This window comes from Macrobrachium nipponense, chromosome 32 (assembly GCF_015104395.2).
Source record: "Macrobrachium nipponense isolate FS-2020 chromosome 32, ASM1510439v2, whole genome shotgun sequence".
Taxonomy (NCBI): domain Eukaryota; kingdom Metazoa; phylum Arthropoda; class Malacostraca; order Decapoda; family Palaemonidae; genus Macrobrachium; species Macrobrachium nipponense.
This window is the reverse complement of record NC_061094.1, coordinates 68,688,545-68,706,044: the sequence shown is the minus strand read 5'-3', so window position 1 is coordinate 68,706,044 and position 17,500 is coordinate 68,688,545. Positions and strand designations below refer to the sequence as shown.

General features: G+C 36.8%; 1 protein-coding gene across 1 annotated transcript in view; it reads left to right on the top strand.

The window, feature by feature from the left end:
- LOC135207458 (putative neural-cadherin 2) overlaps positions 1 to 17,500 on the top strand; it is a 1,036,792-nt gene that overhangs the window by 980,309 nt on the left and 38,983 nt on the right. Inside the window, 2 exon segments of the mRNA XM_064239182.1 lie at positions 838 to 1,013; positions 4,990 to 5,136. Of these exon segments, the coding sequence (XP_064095252.1) occupies positions 838 to 1,013; positions 4,990 to 5,136 (323 nt within the window).

The window sequence follows — 17,500 nt, the reverse complement described above, 5'->3', positions numbered from 1 at the left end:
CTAGACTCTAGCATCATTTATTATTGTAACTTAAGCCTTAATTCCTACTAGACTCAAGTAGTGGTTATTTCTAAGCGACTCTTGAGTCGACTTGGTTTGAAGCTCGAGAGAGCTCGGTCGTGATGAGAGATGTAAATGCAAATGTTGGTAACAGGAAAAGATATGAGGTGGTTAGTAGATTTGGACCTCTGGCTTGAAAAATTATATGAAAGAGTCTGCTGTGATTTTATTCTATTTCTGAAAGGGGCCTCATTCTTACAAATATATGGTTTACTGACAGAAATAATTATGCGCGAGAAACTTTAATAGGAAATATATGGTTTTCTGACAGATATAATTATGCAGGACAAACTTGATTAGGAAATATATGGTTTATTGACAGAGATAATTAGACAAACTTGATTAGAAAATATACTATGGTTTACTAACAGAAATAATTATGCAGGAGAAATTTGCTTAGGAATATGTGGTTAACTGACAGAAATAATTACGGGACAAACTTAATTAGGAAATATATGGTTTACTGACGGAAATAATTATGCTGGAAAAACTTTATTAGGAAATATATGGTTTACTGACAGAGATAATTATCCAGGAGAAACTTGATTAGATTATGAGGTATCATTTAGTAAAGGGAAAAAGTGTCTTGATAGGTGTAATTACTGAAAAAATTTCAGTCTGTTATAATGCAGTTTAATGAAATTGTTAATTGTAATTTCACGTGAACCAAAGCAATAAGTTTTGCAGAATAGCATTTCTTAGCACCAAGTACAATTCCACAGGTACATGATACTCAACACCTGAGTTACCAGATGCTCTTTTTGTGTACTTCGACAGGAACGGGCACCGTTATCGTGCGTCTGGCAGATGTGAACGACAATTCTCCCCGAATAACCCGCGAAATTTGGCAGGTTGATGTCAATGAAACCTGGGGGCCCGGACCCCCTTCTAACACCACCCTCCTGCAGATCACTACCCAGGACCACGACACGTCAAATTACTTCTATTATCGAGTGAGTATATTTCTCTGTGGCTTCTGTTGTGTTTTTTTCGCTTGATCGGGGAGTAAGCCTACAGACTACTATGTTGTTGTCGTTGTCGGGGGTTGGGGGTAGGAAAGCCTTATGGAAGACCTTAAAAAGGTCTGAAACTGCAGAATAATAGAAACTTTTGAAACTGCACAATAATGACAACCTTTGAAATTACAGAATAGTTAGCAACTTTGAAACTGCAGAATAGTTGCAACCTTTGAAATTACAGAATAGTAGCAACCTTTGAAACTGCAGAATATTTAGCAACCTTTGAAACTACAGAATAGTTAGCAATCTTTGAAACGGCAGAATAGTTAGCAACCTTTGAAACTGCAGAATATTTAGCAACCATTGAAACTACAGAATAGTTAGCAATCTTTGAAACTGCAGAATAATAGCAACCTTTGAAACTGCAGAATAGTTAACAACCTTGTGATTTCCATGTTCGTTTAGCCCATATTTTAACATATTTATCCCTGCTATATATTTATATATAAAGCATTTCATGAAATTGCCCGTTAAATACTTTTTCCCCGAAGAATAAAGGAGAAGAATACTAGATTGGCTATTCTCCTGTGGGGGAGGAGGGGGTAACGGGGTGGTAGAGGCGTTCTAAAAAGGATCCTTGGGTGGGGGGGGGGGGGTGTTAAAAGGATGATGGATTACGTAATTCTTCACGACATAACATTCTGTTGCATATTACTCCTTACAATGGAGGTCTTGAAAGAGGAGGAGAATTCGTCTCCTTCCGAGAGAAATGTAGTCGAAAATATCCGTATTTTCTCCCATTTGAGATCTGAAAGCTTTCATATCCGAGATAATATTATAGACAGGTCCACGTTTTTAGATATTTTTTTTTTAAATCGAGGGTTTTTTAATGAAGCATAAATTTTTGTGAATCGAAGGGGTTTAAAGAGATCTGAAAGCTCTTATTTTAAAGATAATATTATAGACAGGTCCACGTTTTAATATTTTTTCAAATCAGGGTTTTAATGAAGCATACATTTTTTTGAATCGAAGGTGTTTAAAGATTGGCTACTGCCCCCCCCCCCCCCTCCCCCCCCCAACTCCCTAAGTCCCGTTTCGTTGTATCTGTTATAGATTTAGAAGGTTTTATGTTCAGTAAGTAAGTCAGCGTCAATAAAAAGAGGCGATTGGCCTTTTCCCAAGTTTGTAAGAGGATTTACTTTTAATAATGCACAACTAATTTGTAATTTTTCTATTTTTACACCTTTTTTTTTTTTTTCCATCAGAGTCCTCCAATTCGACTGGGTGGCATGTATAGTGTGGGGTTCCGGGTTGCATCCTGCCTCCTTAGAAGTCCATCACTCTTCTTACTATGTGTGCCGTTTCTAGGATCACACTCTTTTGCATGAGTCCTGGAGCTTACTTCAGCCTCTAGTTTTTCTAGATTCCTTTTCAGGGATCTTGGGATCGTGCCTAGTGTTCCTATGATTATGGGTACAATTTCCACTGGCATATCCCATATCCTTCTTATTTCTATTTTTAGGTCATGATACTTATCCATTTATTAGTATATTATTATTATTATTATTATTATTATTATTTTATTATTATTATTATTATTTTTATTATTATTATTATTTATTATATTATTTTATTATTATTATTATTATTATTATTATTATTATTATTTAAGGAGGAAGGACACCACACCAGAAGCAGTACACCCTCAGCTTCCTAGCCTAGAGAATGTCTGGCAGCTCCAGACTAAAGCTCGCTACAAGAAAAAGAGAGAGAGAGAGAGAGAGAGAGAGAGAGAGAGAGAGAGAGAGAGAGAGAGAGAGAGACTTTGATTACTATGATATGAGTCTATCCTTAAAAATTGAAATATAAATATATACACTGATCTCCATCCTGAAAAAGTCGCTATTCGAAAAATAGAGAAGAATCTCTACAAGCGTAATGCTGCTGAAGTAGCCATTACTTTCAATAAAGTATGCTTGAGAGAGGGTCTGCTTCCTGAATACAATAATAATAATGATAATAATAATATTATGATTATTGGTAGTAGTAGTAGTAGTAGTAGTAGTAGTAGTAGTAGTAGTAGTAGTAATAGTAATAGTACGATAAAAACACGAAATCTTGAAGAATGAATTTCACCCCTAAACCTGAATAAAGAGAATTTTGAAACCGCTTCAAATCGGCTACAAAATTCTCCCGTTCCGAGGATGCTGGAATATGCAAAAGTGTTCCTTTCGCCTGGAGATTCCGAGGCGGTTAGGCTATACAAGGGGAATCCTCGGCCTTATCATTTACCTTGATGTATGCAAACGCCATTATCTCTCTTCCTCAGATAAATGGATTGTCAAAACACTGTGTAGCTCTCTCTCTCTCTCTCTCTCTCTCTCTCTCTCTCTCTCTCTCTCTCTCTCTCTCTGCGACTTTTCTAGTTTGATTTTACTGTGTTTTTGATATGTACTTTATCGTCATACTTTAAACAATCTTTTATTCAGTTTTATCTCTCTCTCTCTCTCTCTCTGATTTTTCTCGTTTCATTTTTCTGTTTTTGTTCTCTACTTTCTCGTCATACTTAAAATAATTTTTTTTTTCAGTTTTATCTCTCTCTCTCTCTCTCTGATTTTTCTCGTTCCATTTTTCTGTCTTCGTTACGTACTTTCTCGTCTAATTAAAACTCTCTCTCTCTCTCTCTCTCTCTCTCTCTCTCTCTCTCTCTCTCTCTCTCTCTCTCTCTCTCTCTCTCTCTGTTTGACTTTTCTCGTTTCATTTTTTTCTGTATGTTTATCATTTACTTTCTCGTTATACTTGAAATAATCTTTTTATTCAGTTTTATCTTTACAGATATTTTTCATATTTGATTTTCTTTGGATTTCAGTTTTGCTTTGCAAATATTTCTCATATTTAATTTTTCTATGGATTTCAGTTTTATTTCTTTCATTTTGTTTTTCTGTCGGTAATTCTTCATTATTTTGTACTATGGGGTTAGACCTACAAAGTTTACCTCTCTGGTAAAGCTTAATGTCATTTTCATCGTAAAATTGTGTAAATATGTAAAATAGTTTAGTATATATACGTAGCATTTACTTTCAGAATACGTACAATGAATTGTGGTAAAGATTTTATCTTATTTGTGACTTTAGAAAATAATTGCCCTTCATCAACAAACACTAAGATTATCAGATCACCTGTGATTACCTCCAATATTATTGTCTGGAATATATTCCCCGCTGAATGTGTCAATTCCCGCGACAAGTGTAAACAATTCCAGTTAATTTGACACGGTAATAAACGCCAGGGACGAGGTGATTCCATCCGAATCTGTAGACCTTCATTCCAGTCTAATTTCATACGTTGATAGACACCAGGAACGAGGTGATTCCATTCCAGCCAAACCTGTAGACTTTGATTCCAGCCAAAGCTATAGACCTCCATTCCAGCCTAATTTCGTACTTTGATAGACACCAGGAACGAAGTAATTCCAGCCAAACCTGTAGACTTTGATTCCAGCCAAGTTTATAGATAGTGATTCTTGCCAGATCTATAGATATTGATTCCACCCTAATTTCACACGTTAATAGACTCCAGGAACGAGGTGATTCCAGCCCTTGATTCCAGCCTAATTTCATACTTTAAGAGACTCCAGGAACGAGGTGATTCCAGCCCTTGATTCCAGCCTAATTTCATACTTTCGATGTGATTCCAGCCAAATCCACACCTTGATTCCAGCCTAATTTCATACTTTAAAAGACTTCAGGAACGAGGTGATTCCAGCCAAATCCCCAGGCCTTAATTCCATCCTAATTTCAGTTGATAGACTTCAGGAATAAGGTGATTCCAGCCAAATCCACAGAACTTGATTCTTGCCATAGCTATAGACCTTCTTGATTTCGGTCAAATCAACAGACCTTGACTTCTTGCCATATCTACAGACCTTGACTTCAGCGTTCTTTCTTTTTTCTTTTTTTTATCCAAACAGGTGGTGGAGGGGAGCGGATGGGGGTGGCAACACTTCGACATGAGGACTCAGGGAACCGCCGGGGAGCTATATGCCATCAAGACCCTCGATTACGAGGATCCCGAGCACAGGAGAGGATTCCGCTTCATGGTCCAAGTGACAGACAGGGTGAGTGGAACAAGTTCTCTCTCTCTCTCTCTCTCTCTCTCTCTCTCTCCTCTCTCTCTCTCTCTCTCTCTCTCTCTCTCTCTCTCTCCCCGTGACATCTTCCTTCCTTAATTCTCTCTCTCTCTCTCTCTCTCTCTCTCTCTCGGCACAGGTTTATTCCTTACACACCAAAAATGTAAAATTCATTCCCACAGTTCAAGGATGAGAATTATTGTGCTTTATTTTTTTTTTTTTTTTATTTATTCTTTTGTGCCCGAGAAACTCAATCGTTCCCGAGTGGAAGTCTTAATCTGCGTCATGTCTTGTCTTTTAATTAAGATCTCGCGGTAAATATAGCGAACGACGGATATGCTTGTCTCTTGAAAAAAAAAAAAAAAAAAAAAAAAAAAAAAAAAAAAAAAAAAAAAAATAGGACGAGTCGCACACAAAAGAAGTTATTTTGTGTCTGTCTGACCGAGGTGTATACACTCATGGGAGCGTGTCGAAATATGAGCTTCAAATCCCCACCCTTGAGTATTACAGTTTTACCCCTTTTCATCTCCTAACATGGCATATAATATTTTGAACCTTAATTAACCTTTAAGCTCCAAATATTTCTCCGTCACCTCCCCAACCCGTAACTTTGACCGTCTAACCTATAACCGTCACCGTCAATTGTATACCATTCATGCCTGCATTATAGCAGATTCACATAAACCGTGCATCTGATGTCTAGGCCAGTCCCTTACGACGCTCCTGATTGGCTGTCGATAAGCCAATCACAGGGTGGAAGCTCTCAGTCTCTCGAGAGAGTTCACATAGGCAGGATGTACGTTCCATCTCTCCTGAGGGATACTTTTGAAAGACGTACCCCTCAGGAGAGGTGGAACGTACATCCAGACTCTGTGAAAACACTCGAGAGACTGAGAGCTTCAGCCCTGTGGTTGGCTTATCAACAGCCAATCAGGAGCGTCGTAAGCGACTGGCCTAGACATCAGATGCACGGTTGATGAGAATCTACTATAGTAAATTTTATCAGTGAACGGCCCAGTGCCATTGTATCGACATCGGATGAACCAACTTATGGAATGCTGGCATTTTTAATCTTTGATAACGCCTACTTATAGGTAACCTTGACTTTCCTATATTTAACCTTTTAATCATTCTTGGTTAACGCTAGAAATGTATATCTAATTATTCTTGGTTAGCACAAGGTTTTTTTAAGCTGTGATACTGCTGAAATAGCAATGTCGAAGAAATAATTCAAGGATATTCCTACATGTGTGTGCGCGTGATACGAAATTACTTTCGAGGCTTTGAAAAACCACACGAAATTACTTTTCAACATCAATAATGAACTTGTACTACAAACATGATCAAAGTCTTATTAACTTTGAAGGGAGGCGAGTCATTCCACTGGAGGACAGAATTTAATTACGAAAAAGAGCTTTATATGTAATTGGAGATTAAATTACTGAAGAGTATTTTTGTTTACTTTAGAGATCGATTTTTATCTCTAAGTTTTAATATCAGTTGATTATTTACTTTTCTTCCAAAAGGAGGGGAAAAGGAATTAAATTATTTACGTTTAATTCTTCATAGGTTTTACGTATACTCTTTACATTAATTAGATGCTTATTTTCGCCACTTGTACGCCAAATTGCTTTGATTTTTCAAGGTCTCTCTCTCTCTCTCTCTCTCTCTCTCTCTCTCTCTCTCTCTCTCTCTCTCTCTCTCTCTCTCTCGTGGAAGACGAAAATCAGGATTAACTTCAGTCTTTTATCATTTTCACCAGACATCTATAAACCTAAACAGCTCGCTGTCTCTCTCTCTCTCTCTCTTATGGAAGACGAAAATTAGGATTAACTTCAGTCTTTTATCATTTTCATTAGACATCTAGAAACCTAAAGAGCTCTCTCTCTCTCTCTCTCTCTCTTCTCTCATCTCTCTCTCTTCTCTCTCTCTCTCTCTTCTCTCTTATGGGAAGACGAAAATCAGGATTAACTTCAGTCTTTTATCATTTTCACTAGACCTCTATAAACTCTCTCTCTCTCTCTCTCTCTCTCTCTCTCTCTCTCTCTCTCTCTCTCTCTCTCTCTCTCTCTCAGGCCTTCGTATTAACCCCATGTTTATCCATGCCCAAAATGATACTTCTCCTGCGACTCAGCGAAGGATATAATAATCGACGCTCCGCAGATATAATCAAGTAAGGGATATACCACTGTTTACTTCACTCCTGACGGGATCAGGTTATCTGTGAACCCACCACCCAAAATGCCAAGATATAAAGGCGAGGTTTATAAAACTTGAGTGTACTGTACCAGCAGGAGAGAATCTTTTCAGGGATGGATAGTATACCCCGCAGGTGGTAGTGAGGGCCCCGGAGGGGTACTGAGTGCCTTACAGCGGGCAGTGCCATAATCGTGAAAATCTAGAGGGTGGGGGGGGGTGGGGGGGGGGGGGGCGTAGATTGACGGGGTGCTCGCAAGACCTGATTAGGTACGGGCGTAACGTTGTTGTGTTTATAACGTTGGTAGGATAAAGCAGTGGCAATGATGCGTGTAAAGGATTTTTTGGTGGAAGTATAAAAGAACGTAAATAATTATACAGAAGAGTGCGGGAATTCATTATGTATATATATATATATAATATATATATATATATATATATATATATATATATATACATTGTGTGTGTATTACATGTATGTATGTACATACAAACATATATGTATCACCTGTGCACATATAGAATGTTAGAAAATAAAAACAGCAATATTTTCCTTGGTCTGCGTGATGTCATAATCACTGTAAGGTAAAAGTTCAGAAGAAAATGATTAAGCCTTAGAATTCTGAGTGGATTTTACAAAAACCTTCTTTTTAGAAAAGAAGTTCATTTTTATCTTTGAAGGAGAGAAAGCTGAATATATTGGCACTTGGTGACGACAGCACAAGTGAAATGATTGCAGAATTTTGAAGGCGAGATGATTGAGTTAAAGGCAGCTGGGAGATGCATTTAATGTTTATTAAAGACAGTTTCCCCTAGGGAGGGTATTGCCGTCATGCACCTCATGCGGTGCACTGTAGGCATTACTTAAATTTTTTTTTTTTGCAGCGTCCCTTCGGCCCTAGCTGCAACCCTTTTCATTCCTTTTACTGTACCTCCATTCATATTCTCTTTCACCTGTCTTATTTTCCACTTCAGAGTGCATCTGCTCTGAGGTTTTCCTCCTGTTACACCTTTCAAACCTTTTCACTGTCAATTCCCGTTTCAGCGCTGAACGACCTCATAGGTCCCAGTGCTCGGCCTTTGGCCTGAATTCTGTATTCTATTCTGCTCTATTCAGTGCAATTACTGCTAAAGAAGTTCAGGTCACCAAGACAAAAAAATGGGATTAAAAGGAAAATTATCTCCTATCATTCCTCAAACCTCACGGAGGTGGAAGATCGAAGGGGAAGTCCTCGACATCATTTGACCCCCCAAAAATCGAGCGATTTGGCCAGTGGGTTTGGGGGTTGGGGGCGGGAAAGGGGGGGTGGGGTGGGGGGAAGGAGGATCTTTTGGACCACTTTAACTACTTCAAGAAATCAACGAACGGTAAACGGTGCGAGAACTGTCTTGAGCATAAGTGCTCTCTCTCTCTCTCTCTCTCTCTCTCTCTCTCTCTCTCTCTCTCTCTCTCGGTGGTGCTGCTTCGAAGAAAGTAAAAAGTAAACTTATTGCTGTTTAGATTATTGCGTACAGAAATGGATTTTTTACTATTTGATTAATCCTTCTTATTAGAAGACAAATAGTTTATAGATTGAAATATGGATATTCGTTGCTACTGCTTGTATACTATTTATTGATTATTCCTTTTTATCACGTTTTTTTAATCTCACTGTTAAGTACTTATTATTCAAGTGGACTGTAGTATATTGCAATATATATCTCTGAAGGTATTTCCGATCGGGTGGAGCTATGGAGGCTTAGGGATACATCCGATATTAGCAGGTAATATAGAAATGATGGAACATTTAAATATAGAAGTAGACGTTTTTGTAATCACCATTGCAGTATTTTGTTATCTATGGAACGCGTATCTAGGAATTTATGAATAGATAGGTCATTGTGGCTATTAAAAACCATACACCTGGTACGTGTGACCAGCGAACTCTACAATTTCATTTGAGGATAGATGATAATGCATGTTGATGTAATAATGCATCAATTTTGTTTATGTTTTAGATAGTATTCAGTACCTCTCTGCTACTAGAAAAAAAAATCATCCAAAGTGTTAAGTGTTGACGGAGGTTAAGGAACAACGTACATTCTAACCAGCAAATCAAGGAGAACGCTTATAATGATGATAATCATTCCTTGAAGCGCTGACGTAATCATGATGGTTATCTGAAGAACATTATAACTTCTGGATTATTAATTTTTATAATGATGGCGATTTAGAAAGAGGAAACGGCTCCATTCGATCAATCCTTTCATTATTATTTTCTTTCTTGGCCTGACCTCGTAATATAATGAAAACCTGGCATCCTCTTTATGAAATCCCCCTAGACAGAACGCAATTCATTATACATATGGGGCAGATTCATTATGACATGTAAAAAGAATAGAGGGTCTGGTGGAGTTATAGGCTCTGTACTGGTAGGAAGAGCTCCAAGGGTGAGAAAAATACTGATGGATTATTTAAAAGGTTTATCTTACGCCGGGATCCGTAGCTGTCAATATCAGCTGGAATTATTTAACCTCCCAAATCCGTCTACTTAATTGATTGGTAGACGAGCCTGGCGCCCAATTAGATTAAAGATGAACGGTCGGGTCTTGATTTTCTTTTTTCTTTTTTTATTTAATAGATTTTGATCATATGATACTGATAGGATAGTATAATTACTAGCCCACCTTTGACTAACCTACAATTATTATTAAACTAAAATGGAGATATATCTTGGCTTAGCATGTTACCATGTTGAAATTAAATTACCATTCACCTAAATCAAACCGAACCAGTACTTGCTATCAGTACACCTCATGGTCTGCACTTTTGGCTTTTATCAAGGTTCATTGCGTCGTCCCCTCGACCCCTAGCTCCAACCCCTTCCATCCATTTTACTGTACCTCCATTCATATTACCTTTCTTCCATCTTACATTGCACCCTCTCTTAACACATGTTTCATAATGGATTCTGTTACGTTACGTACCAATATCTAGGTATGTTAAGTACCTGGGTCCTGGTACGTAACGTACTAGGATCCTGCTACTGAGTCCTGGCACGTTACCTACCAGAGTTCTGGTACGTTACTTTACCAGGATATTGGTGCGTTACTCGCCAGGATCTCGGTACGTTATCTACCAGGGGACCCTGTTACGTTACCTACCAGATCTTGGTGCGTTACCTACCAGGGGTGTCCTGGTACGTTACCTACCAGGGGGTCCTGGTACGTAACTTACCAATGTCTTGGTACGTTACCCACTAGGGGTGGGGCTGGGGGGTGGTTCCTGGTACGTTACGCACCGGGGAGGGCTCCGGACAGGAAAGATAAATAGTCCCTTTAATCAAACGTATGTATTCCCTCGGAAGAGAAGCCTGATCTTCCCTGTTTAAAATGAAAAGAAAGGAAATTAGATCCGCTGAAGCTTTAATTAGATGTTTGACTTAAACTTGTGGGGGCGAAAGAGAGAAAGAGATAAATTGGGGGAAATAAAGGGAGGGTTGTCGAGTGAATTATTTTAGAAAAGAGGATTTTTCTCCTCCCATTTATAATATTCTATAAAAAAAATTATTGAGGGGCTTTTTCTGTCCGCCATTAGATCTTAAAATCTACTGAGGCTAGAGGGCTGCAAATTGGTATGCTGATCATCCACCCTCCAAATGTCAACCATACCACATTGCAGCACTCTAGCCTCAGTAGTTATTATTATATTTAAGTTTCAAGTTAGCCACGATCGTGCGGTGCCAAAACACAGGCCACCATCGGGCCGTGGCTGAGATTTTTATGCAGCAGTATACAGTTACGGTTCAGGTTGCCCAAGAATGAGGTAGAAGTGGGAATGAACTTAGGAAGTTAATGATTATTCTGAAGAGAGAGAGAAAGGAATTTTCTTACGTAAGAGAATTTCTATCTTAGCATGAAGAGGATAATCAGAGCTGTGAAGGTTTAATATTTATTAATAGATAAAAGGCTTATACAACTTTCAGTAAAAAAATAACTTTCAGTAAAAAAAAGTAAAAAAAATCTCATGTATGAAGTATTATTGTCTGCTAATCTTTGCTATGCTTGTACGTAGTTTATTCGCGAAATAAGTTAATCAGTATAAAAAAAAGTACAGATTAAATTTAATCAGTAAAAGGAAAAAAAAATTCGGTGCTAAATAAACCTGATGATTTCCGGCTCTTGGTCTTTAGGACCCAAATTTTATAATCAATCACCCAATTAAAAAAAAAAACACAAAAAGTTAAAGGTATTTCGTCTGACATTTGTGAAGTGCAGGAGAAATATACGAGAAGAGTTTTTCGAAGTAAAAGTTACACTGAGGATGTTTTGGTAAACAACTGTAGAAATAAAGTCGGCTGCATCTTTCTTCTTGAATTACTGTACTAGATACCTGATTCACTTTAAACTCAAGTGTCCAATTGTGTGATATATTCTCGACTTCTCAAAATATAAGCCAGGAAAATGATCGAATTACATTACACTAAAGTTTCTTAAAGACTTCTCAAGTGCGTCAAGTTTCTTAAAGACGTCTTAAGTACGTAAAGTTTGTTTAAATATGTCCCAAGCTGATGTGAGGCAAAGCAACAGAGACGCTGAATGAAGTCTTCTTTCTTTCATGGTAGCAAATCCATTAGCGTCACTGAGCAAACATACTTGTCGAGTAACGACACATATTTCCGTCTCGCATAATGCAAGGAATTCTGGGAGTGGAAATGGGTGGTACTGTAGCAGCGAGGACGTCTTGCATTTCAGGACTTCTTTTTTTTTTTTTTTTTGTCGCTTTCAATAGAGGTAAACATCTATTTAAACTTGTAAATGGACGGTGGTTCGAATTTCGTATACTCATTAGCCTACATTCTCCGTGAGTGTCCTGTGTGTGTGTGTGTGTGTGTGTGTGCTTATGTTTGTGTGTTTGTGTGGGTGTGTGGGTTTTAAACGTATGTACAAATAAAGCCTCTAATATTTAGTTACTAATTGGTAAACGAGTACTTTGCTAATGGAAAAAAGTGGAAAAATTAGCAAATGGAAAATGAAACAAGTAAAAAATGCACCGATGGTTCTTCTGAGCAATCGAGTTTTCTGTACATCGTATAATCAAAGTAGAGAATGATAATAAAATAAAGGCAGGTACTGATGTACAGTCACCGGGACCGTTATTTTCTGAAAGACCTTAAAAAAAATCTGAGACCTAAAAAAAAAGGCGTAAAAATACTTGAGACGTAAAAAAAAAATAAATAAATAAAAAAAAAAAAAAAGCTCCAAGATTTCACTTCTGGGCCTCTCGCTGTCCCAAGGAGAGACGAATATTTTAAGCAACGAGTCTCCCGGAGAATAGGTAACTCCCGAAAGAGAATGCTCGTGTTTTTTCTTTTTTTTTCGGTTTTTTTTAGGTAGGTTTTCATTTATAAAATATACTTTCGTTGTTTATTTTCCGAGTGTTCCTTTTTCTCAGAAAGCCTTCGTATGGAATTTTTTAATAGTGATAAATAAACTTTTTTTTAATGAAATGTAATGTGTTTTTTTATGAAATTTCATGTATTTTTATGAAATGTAATGTGTTTTTTTTATGAAATGTTGTGTTTTTTATGGAATGTAATGTTTTTTTTATGGAATGTAATTTTTATTGATGAAATGTAATGTTTTTTTATATGTAATTTTTTTTAATAATATATGTTTTTTATGAAATCTAATGATTTTTTTATTTTTATGAAATGTAATGTTTTTGTTATGAAATGTAATGTCAGTGGCATTTCCAGATAATATTTAATGAAAATCTTGCTTTTCTTTTTGTATATCACCTGCCTACATGTTTTTATTTTAGCGATTTAGTTAGGATTATTGATATAATATTTTGATGTACTGGAGTGTGTGAGGTTATGCTAATTTGATCTTTGTTTGGCCCATATTTATTTTTGTTTTTATATATTAATTTTATTTTTAATTATTTTATTAATTTAATTATCTTTTTATTTATCTGATTATTTTTTAAATTTTTATTTATTTATTTATTTATTTTTAATTATCTATTTATTTAATTTTATTTATTCCTTTTTATTTAATTATTTATTAAAAGTGTGACTTGGCCGTTGGCTTGGCCAGCGCATGCGGCCGATCATTAAAGTAAATTTGATGTTGTTTTGCCCAACAGTTTATAATATTGGTATTAGCCAACAGAAAAGTTGGCAAGAGTTTTTTTCCTCCCTTGACAATACATTGTTTTCTGTTATTTTCTTATTTTATTTATTATATTAGCAGTATTGTTGCACGTGTGCTAGAATTAAATTACTGTTGCTGAATTATATCCTACGTGGGTGAGATTACAGTAAATTGTTTCTCCTGCTTGACTGAATCAAGAATTCACTGTTACTTCCTTGTGTGTGTGTGTTTTTTTTTTTCTTTTTTTTTTTGCAAGAGTTCCTTGTGATTTGCCCACCATGTGATGGAAATAGTTGTTGCTCAGTCTTCGCGTCACGTCTGTCATAGTTCTTTGCTGGTGATTTGCTTGTCTTGTTTGCTTGTTTGTTTGTGGACACTTAAAAATAACCCTGTGGAGTCTTGTCTCACACTCCAAAATCATAACCAACAACCCCCCCCCCAAAAAAAAAAAAAAAAAAAAAAAAAAAAAAAAAAAATATATATTATATATATATATATATATTTTATATATATATATATATATTATATAATATTATATATATATATATAATTTCAAGGTAAAATTTCCCCCTTGTTTGCTTGTTTGTTTGTTTGTTTGGGGACACTTATAAATTACCCTGTGAGTCTGTCTCATCCAAATTCATAACACCCCCCACCCCCCGAATAATTAAATGTAAAATTTTCTTGTTTGTTGTTTGATATCCAGATCGTTTCTAGTCAACTCGAAATACAAATTTGTGATTAAAGAGAGACAAGAAAGGATATTTCAATTATAAATATATATTATGTTAATAAAGCGCCCTGTTTGACGAAGAAGGGTTCCATTTATATATCACTACCGATCTCAGGGTCCGGGTTCGATGCCCCGCTCTGCCAACGTGGAATCAGAGGAATGTATATTTCCGGTTATAGAAAATCATTTCTCGATATGGTTCGGATCACACAATAAACTGTAGGTCCCATTGCTAAGTAACCAATTGGTTCCTAGCCACGCCAAAATATCTGATCCTTTCAGGCAACGCTAGGAAGAGATGTTAATCAGCTCAGCCTGGCTAAACTAAGATATACTTAATCTATAATTAAGGGATCAATATAGATACAAGGGATCATTTACCATGTCCACATCGCGAACGAAATCAAGTTGATTCCTGGCTCAGTAACTCGTTGTCTGGTTACCTTCACATCGAAGGTGAACAAACCAACAATGCCCAAAAGTGCCCCGGGCCGTTTTAAGGATTTTTTCGTGGGGATCCTCGTATATTGCATATACCCACCAAAGCGACCCCTCCCCCCGCCTTCCATTTTCGTAGAAAGAGGAGACGCGAATTACGGAATAGTTACTACAGGCGCATGATTACGCTTCGTCATGTAAGTCTCTCCTCCCTCCATTTTCGTAGAAAGAGACGCGAATTACGGAATTATTACTACGAGGCGCCATGATAAAGCTTCGCTCATGAGTAACGTCTCCTCCCTTCCTTTTCGTAGAAAGAGGAGACGCGAATTACGGAATTGTTCGTACAGGCGCCATAAATTACGCTTCGCTCTGAGGTAAACTCTCTCCTCCCTTCCATTTTCGTAGAAAGAGGAGACGCGAATTACGGAATTAGTTACGTACGAGGCGCCATGATTACGCTTCGCTCATGAGGTAACGTCTCTCCTCCCTTCCATTTTCGTAGAAAGAGGAGACGCGAATTCGTTTCGTACGCGGGGTCATGATTACGCTCGTCTTATTTGGCGCGGCGTATTTTCGCGTTACAAAATGTTCTCCGGTTTCAAAGCGTGGGGGTTTTCGTATAGAATATTCAGAGGGGTCATGATTATGTTGCAGCCGGAATTCGGTTGAAAGGACGAGGAGGTTCCTCGTTAATGGTGTGTATATGTGATGTTCCTCTGAAAAGCCGAGTTTTCCCAGCCGAGTATTCCCCGGTCGGAATTATTTGCTGAGATCGGCTTTCCAAACGAGAGAATATACGCAATTTGTGCGTTCGTGCTTTTTAGATTTGCTTTTTTTTTTTTTTTGACCGTTTTATTTTTGCATAGAAGTTGTAGATCGTTATTTTTATGACATACGTGTTTCATATTGGAAATATATAAATTTTTTAATTTTTATTTTTCTTTCATTTTTTTTTCTCTTTAAGCCATTAGCTCTTAAGTTTTAGTTTTGCTTTCTTTTGCATAAAAGTTGTAGATCATTATTTTTATGACGCGTGTTTTATATTGGAAATTATCGTATTGGAAATATTTTTTAATTTTCATTTTATTTAATTTTTTAAAGCCATTAGCTCTCAAGTTTTCAGTACAGTCTAGTATGCACCCATGGACAAAACTGCAAATTTCAAATTGCTGGAGAAAAAAAAAAAAAAAAAAAAAAAAAGAGAGACGTTACATTACAAAATCAGAGAACCATTGATTTTTATAAGGTTTTACAACATAAGGACTTCAATATCGCATGTATAAGAGATTGAAATTTGAAATGATTTTTATGGAGCTTGGAAATGGAAGTACTAAAATTATCAGTGAACGAAAAAGAATTGAGACCAAGAAGATACATAGAGGGTGTGTATGAATTTCAGCTTCATGATACCTGTCTTTTAAGTATAAAAATATATTTCATATAATATTCTCTCCCATAGTTATTCATTTGTATTCCCTTTTATATATTTTATATATTATACATTTTATATTTTACATATTCTCATTTTTATTCATTTTTATATATTTTATACATTATACATTTTATATTTTATATATTATTCTCTCAATATTACATATTTATATGTTTCCCTCTCAGCGCTGAATGACCTTGTAGGTCATAGTGCTCGGCCTTTGGCCTAAATTCCTATATTCTATTGTATTTAACATGTTTACAAATCTCCGTCACATTTTTGTGAGCGGTTGGCGTTGCCATGATTTTTCTATGTTAACAAACCCCCCCCCCCCCCCCCCCCCCTCCCGGCCCCCCCCCCCCCCCCTCCCCCCATGACACGTACAAAAGACGCACTTTTCTCACTCAGGCGCTAAAATAATTAAATAATTTCGAAGGGACGAGTTTCTTTCTAATTATGTTCAACATTTCCTGGAAAATAAAAAAGGTTATCAGATTTACATTCCGAAGTCTGGCTGACTGTTGGTTTTTAACATTAGGGGAGAGAGAGAGAGAGAGAGAAAGAAAAAAAAATTAAGTTAACCTTTTCCGCGCTAATGACACTTAATCCTGGTAATGTGTTGAGCAAATGAAGAAGGGCCAAAAGAGTACGTCAGTCTAAAATTCATCATCACTTACAACGAAAAAAAGTTTCGTTAACGTAATCATTTTAAGTCCGCTGACGGCTTAAGGAATTTTAAGACTAATTTCTGTCGCTACTCGACAACTTCTTACAAAAGATGACTTCCGGTTTCTGTCGGCTTCTATAAAATTAAGCTTGAGAGTGGAGTTAGCTGTAAAGCTCATTAAGCTTGAGAGTGGAGTTAGTTGTAAAACTCATTAGCCTAGACTGAATTTCTATCCATGTTTTGTCAATTGTTATTGGTAAAGTTTTTACCAGTCAGTTTTGCCTCGTTCTAAAGAATACAACATACTTATATATTTTTCACTTTTCCACTGATGACCTTATTTCACAACCTCTCAGAATGAACAGCTCACCATAACACTGTTGTAAACGCATCAAGTCACTGTGCCATAGTCATCCATACTAGAGAGAGAGAGAGAGAGAGAGAAAGTTTTGTCCTGTCTTCACACCATCCTCCTCTTCATCATTGTTTACAGAGAATAAAAACCTTTTTACGTAAAAAAAAGGCAAGAAAATTTTTTTTTTTTTTTTGAGTCTCCCATTCCCAAGACGTCGCAAAGAAAACTGGAGACGCCTAGACCTCCGGAGAATAGAGGGGGTTCTTGGAATAGAATGTTTTTGTGCTGGCATCTCTTTGAGAGAGTGTACTTCATTTTGTGTGTGTGTTTGTGTCCGTGGGCTGTGTGTGTGTGTGTTTGTGTGTGTGTGTGGAGTATATTCAAATACCT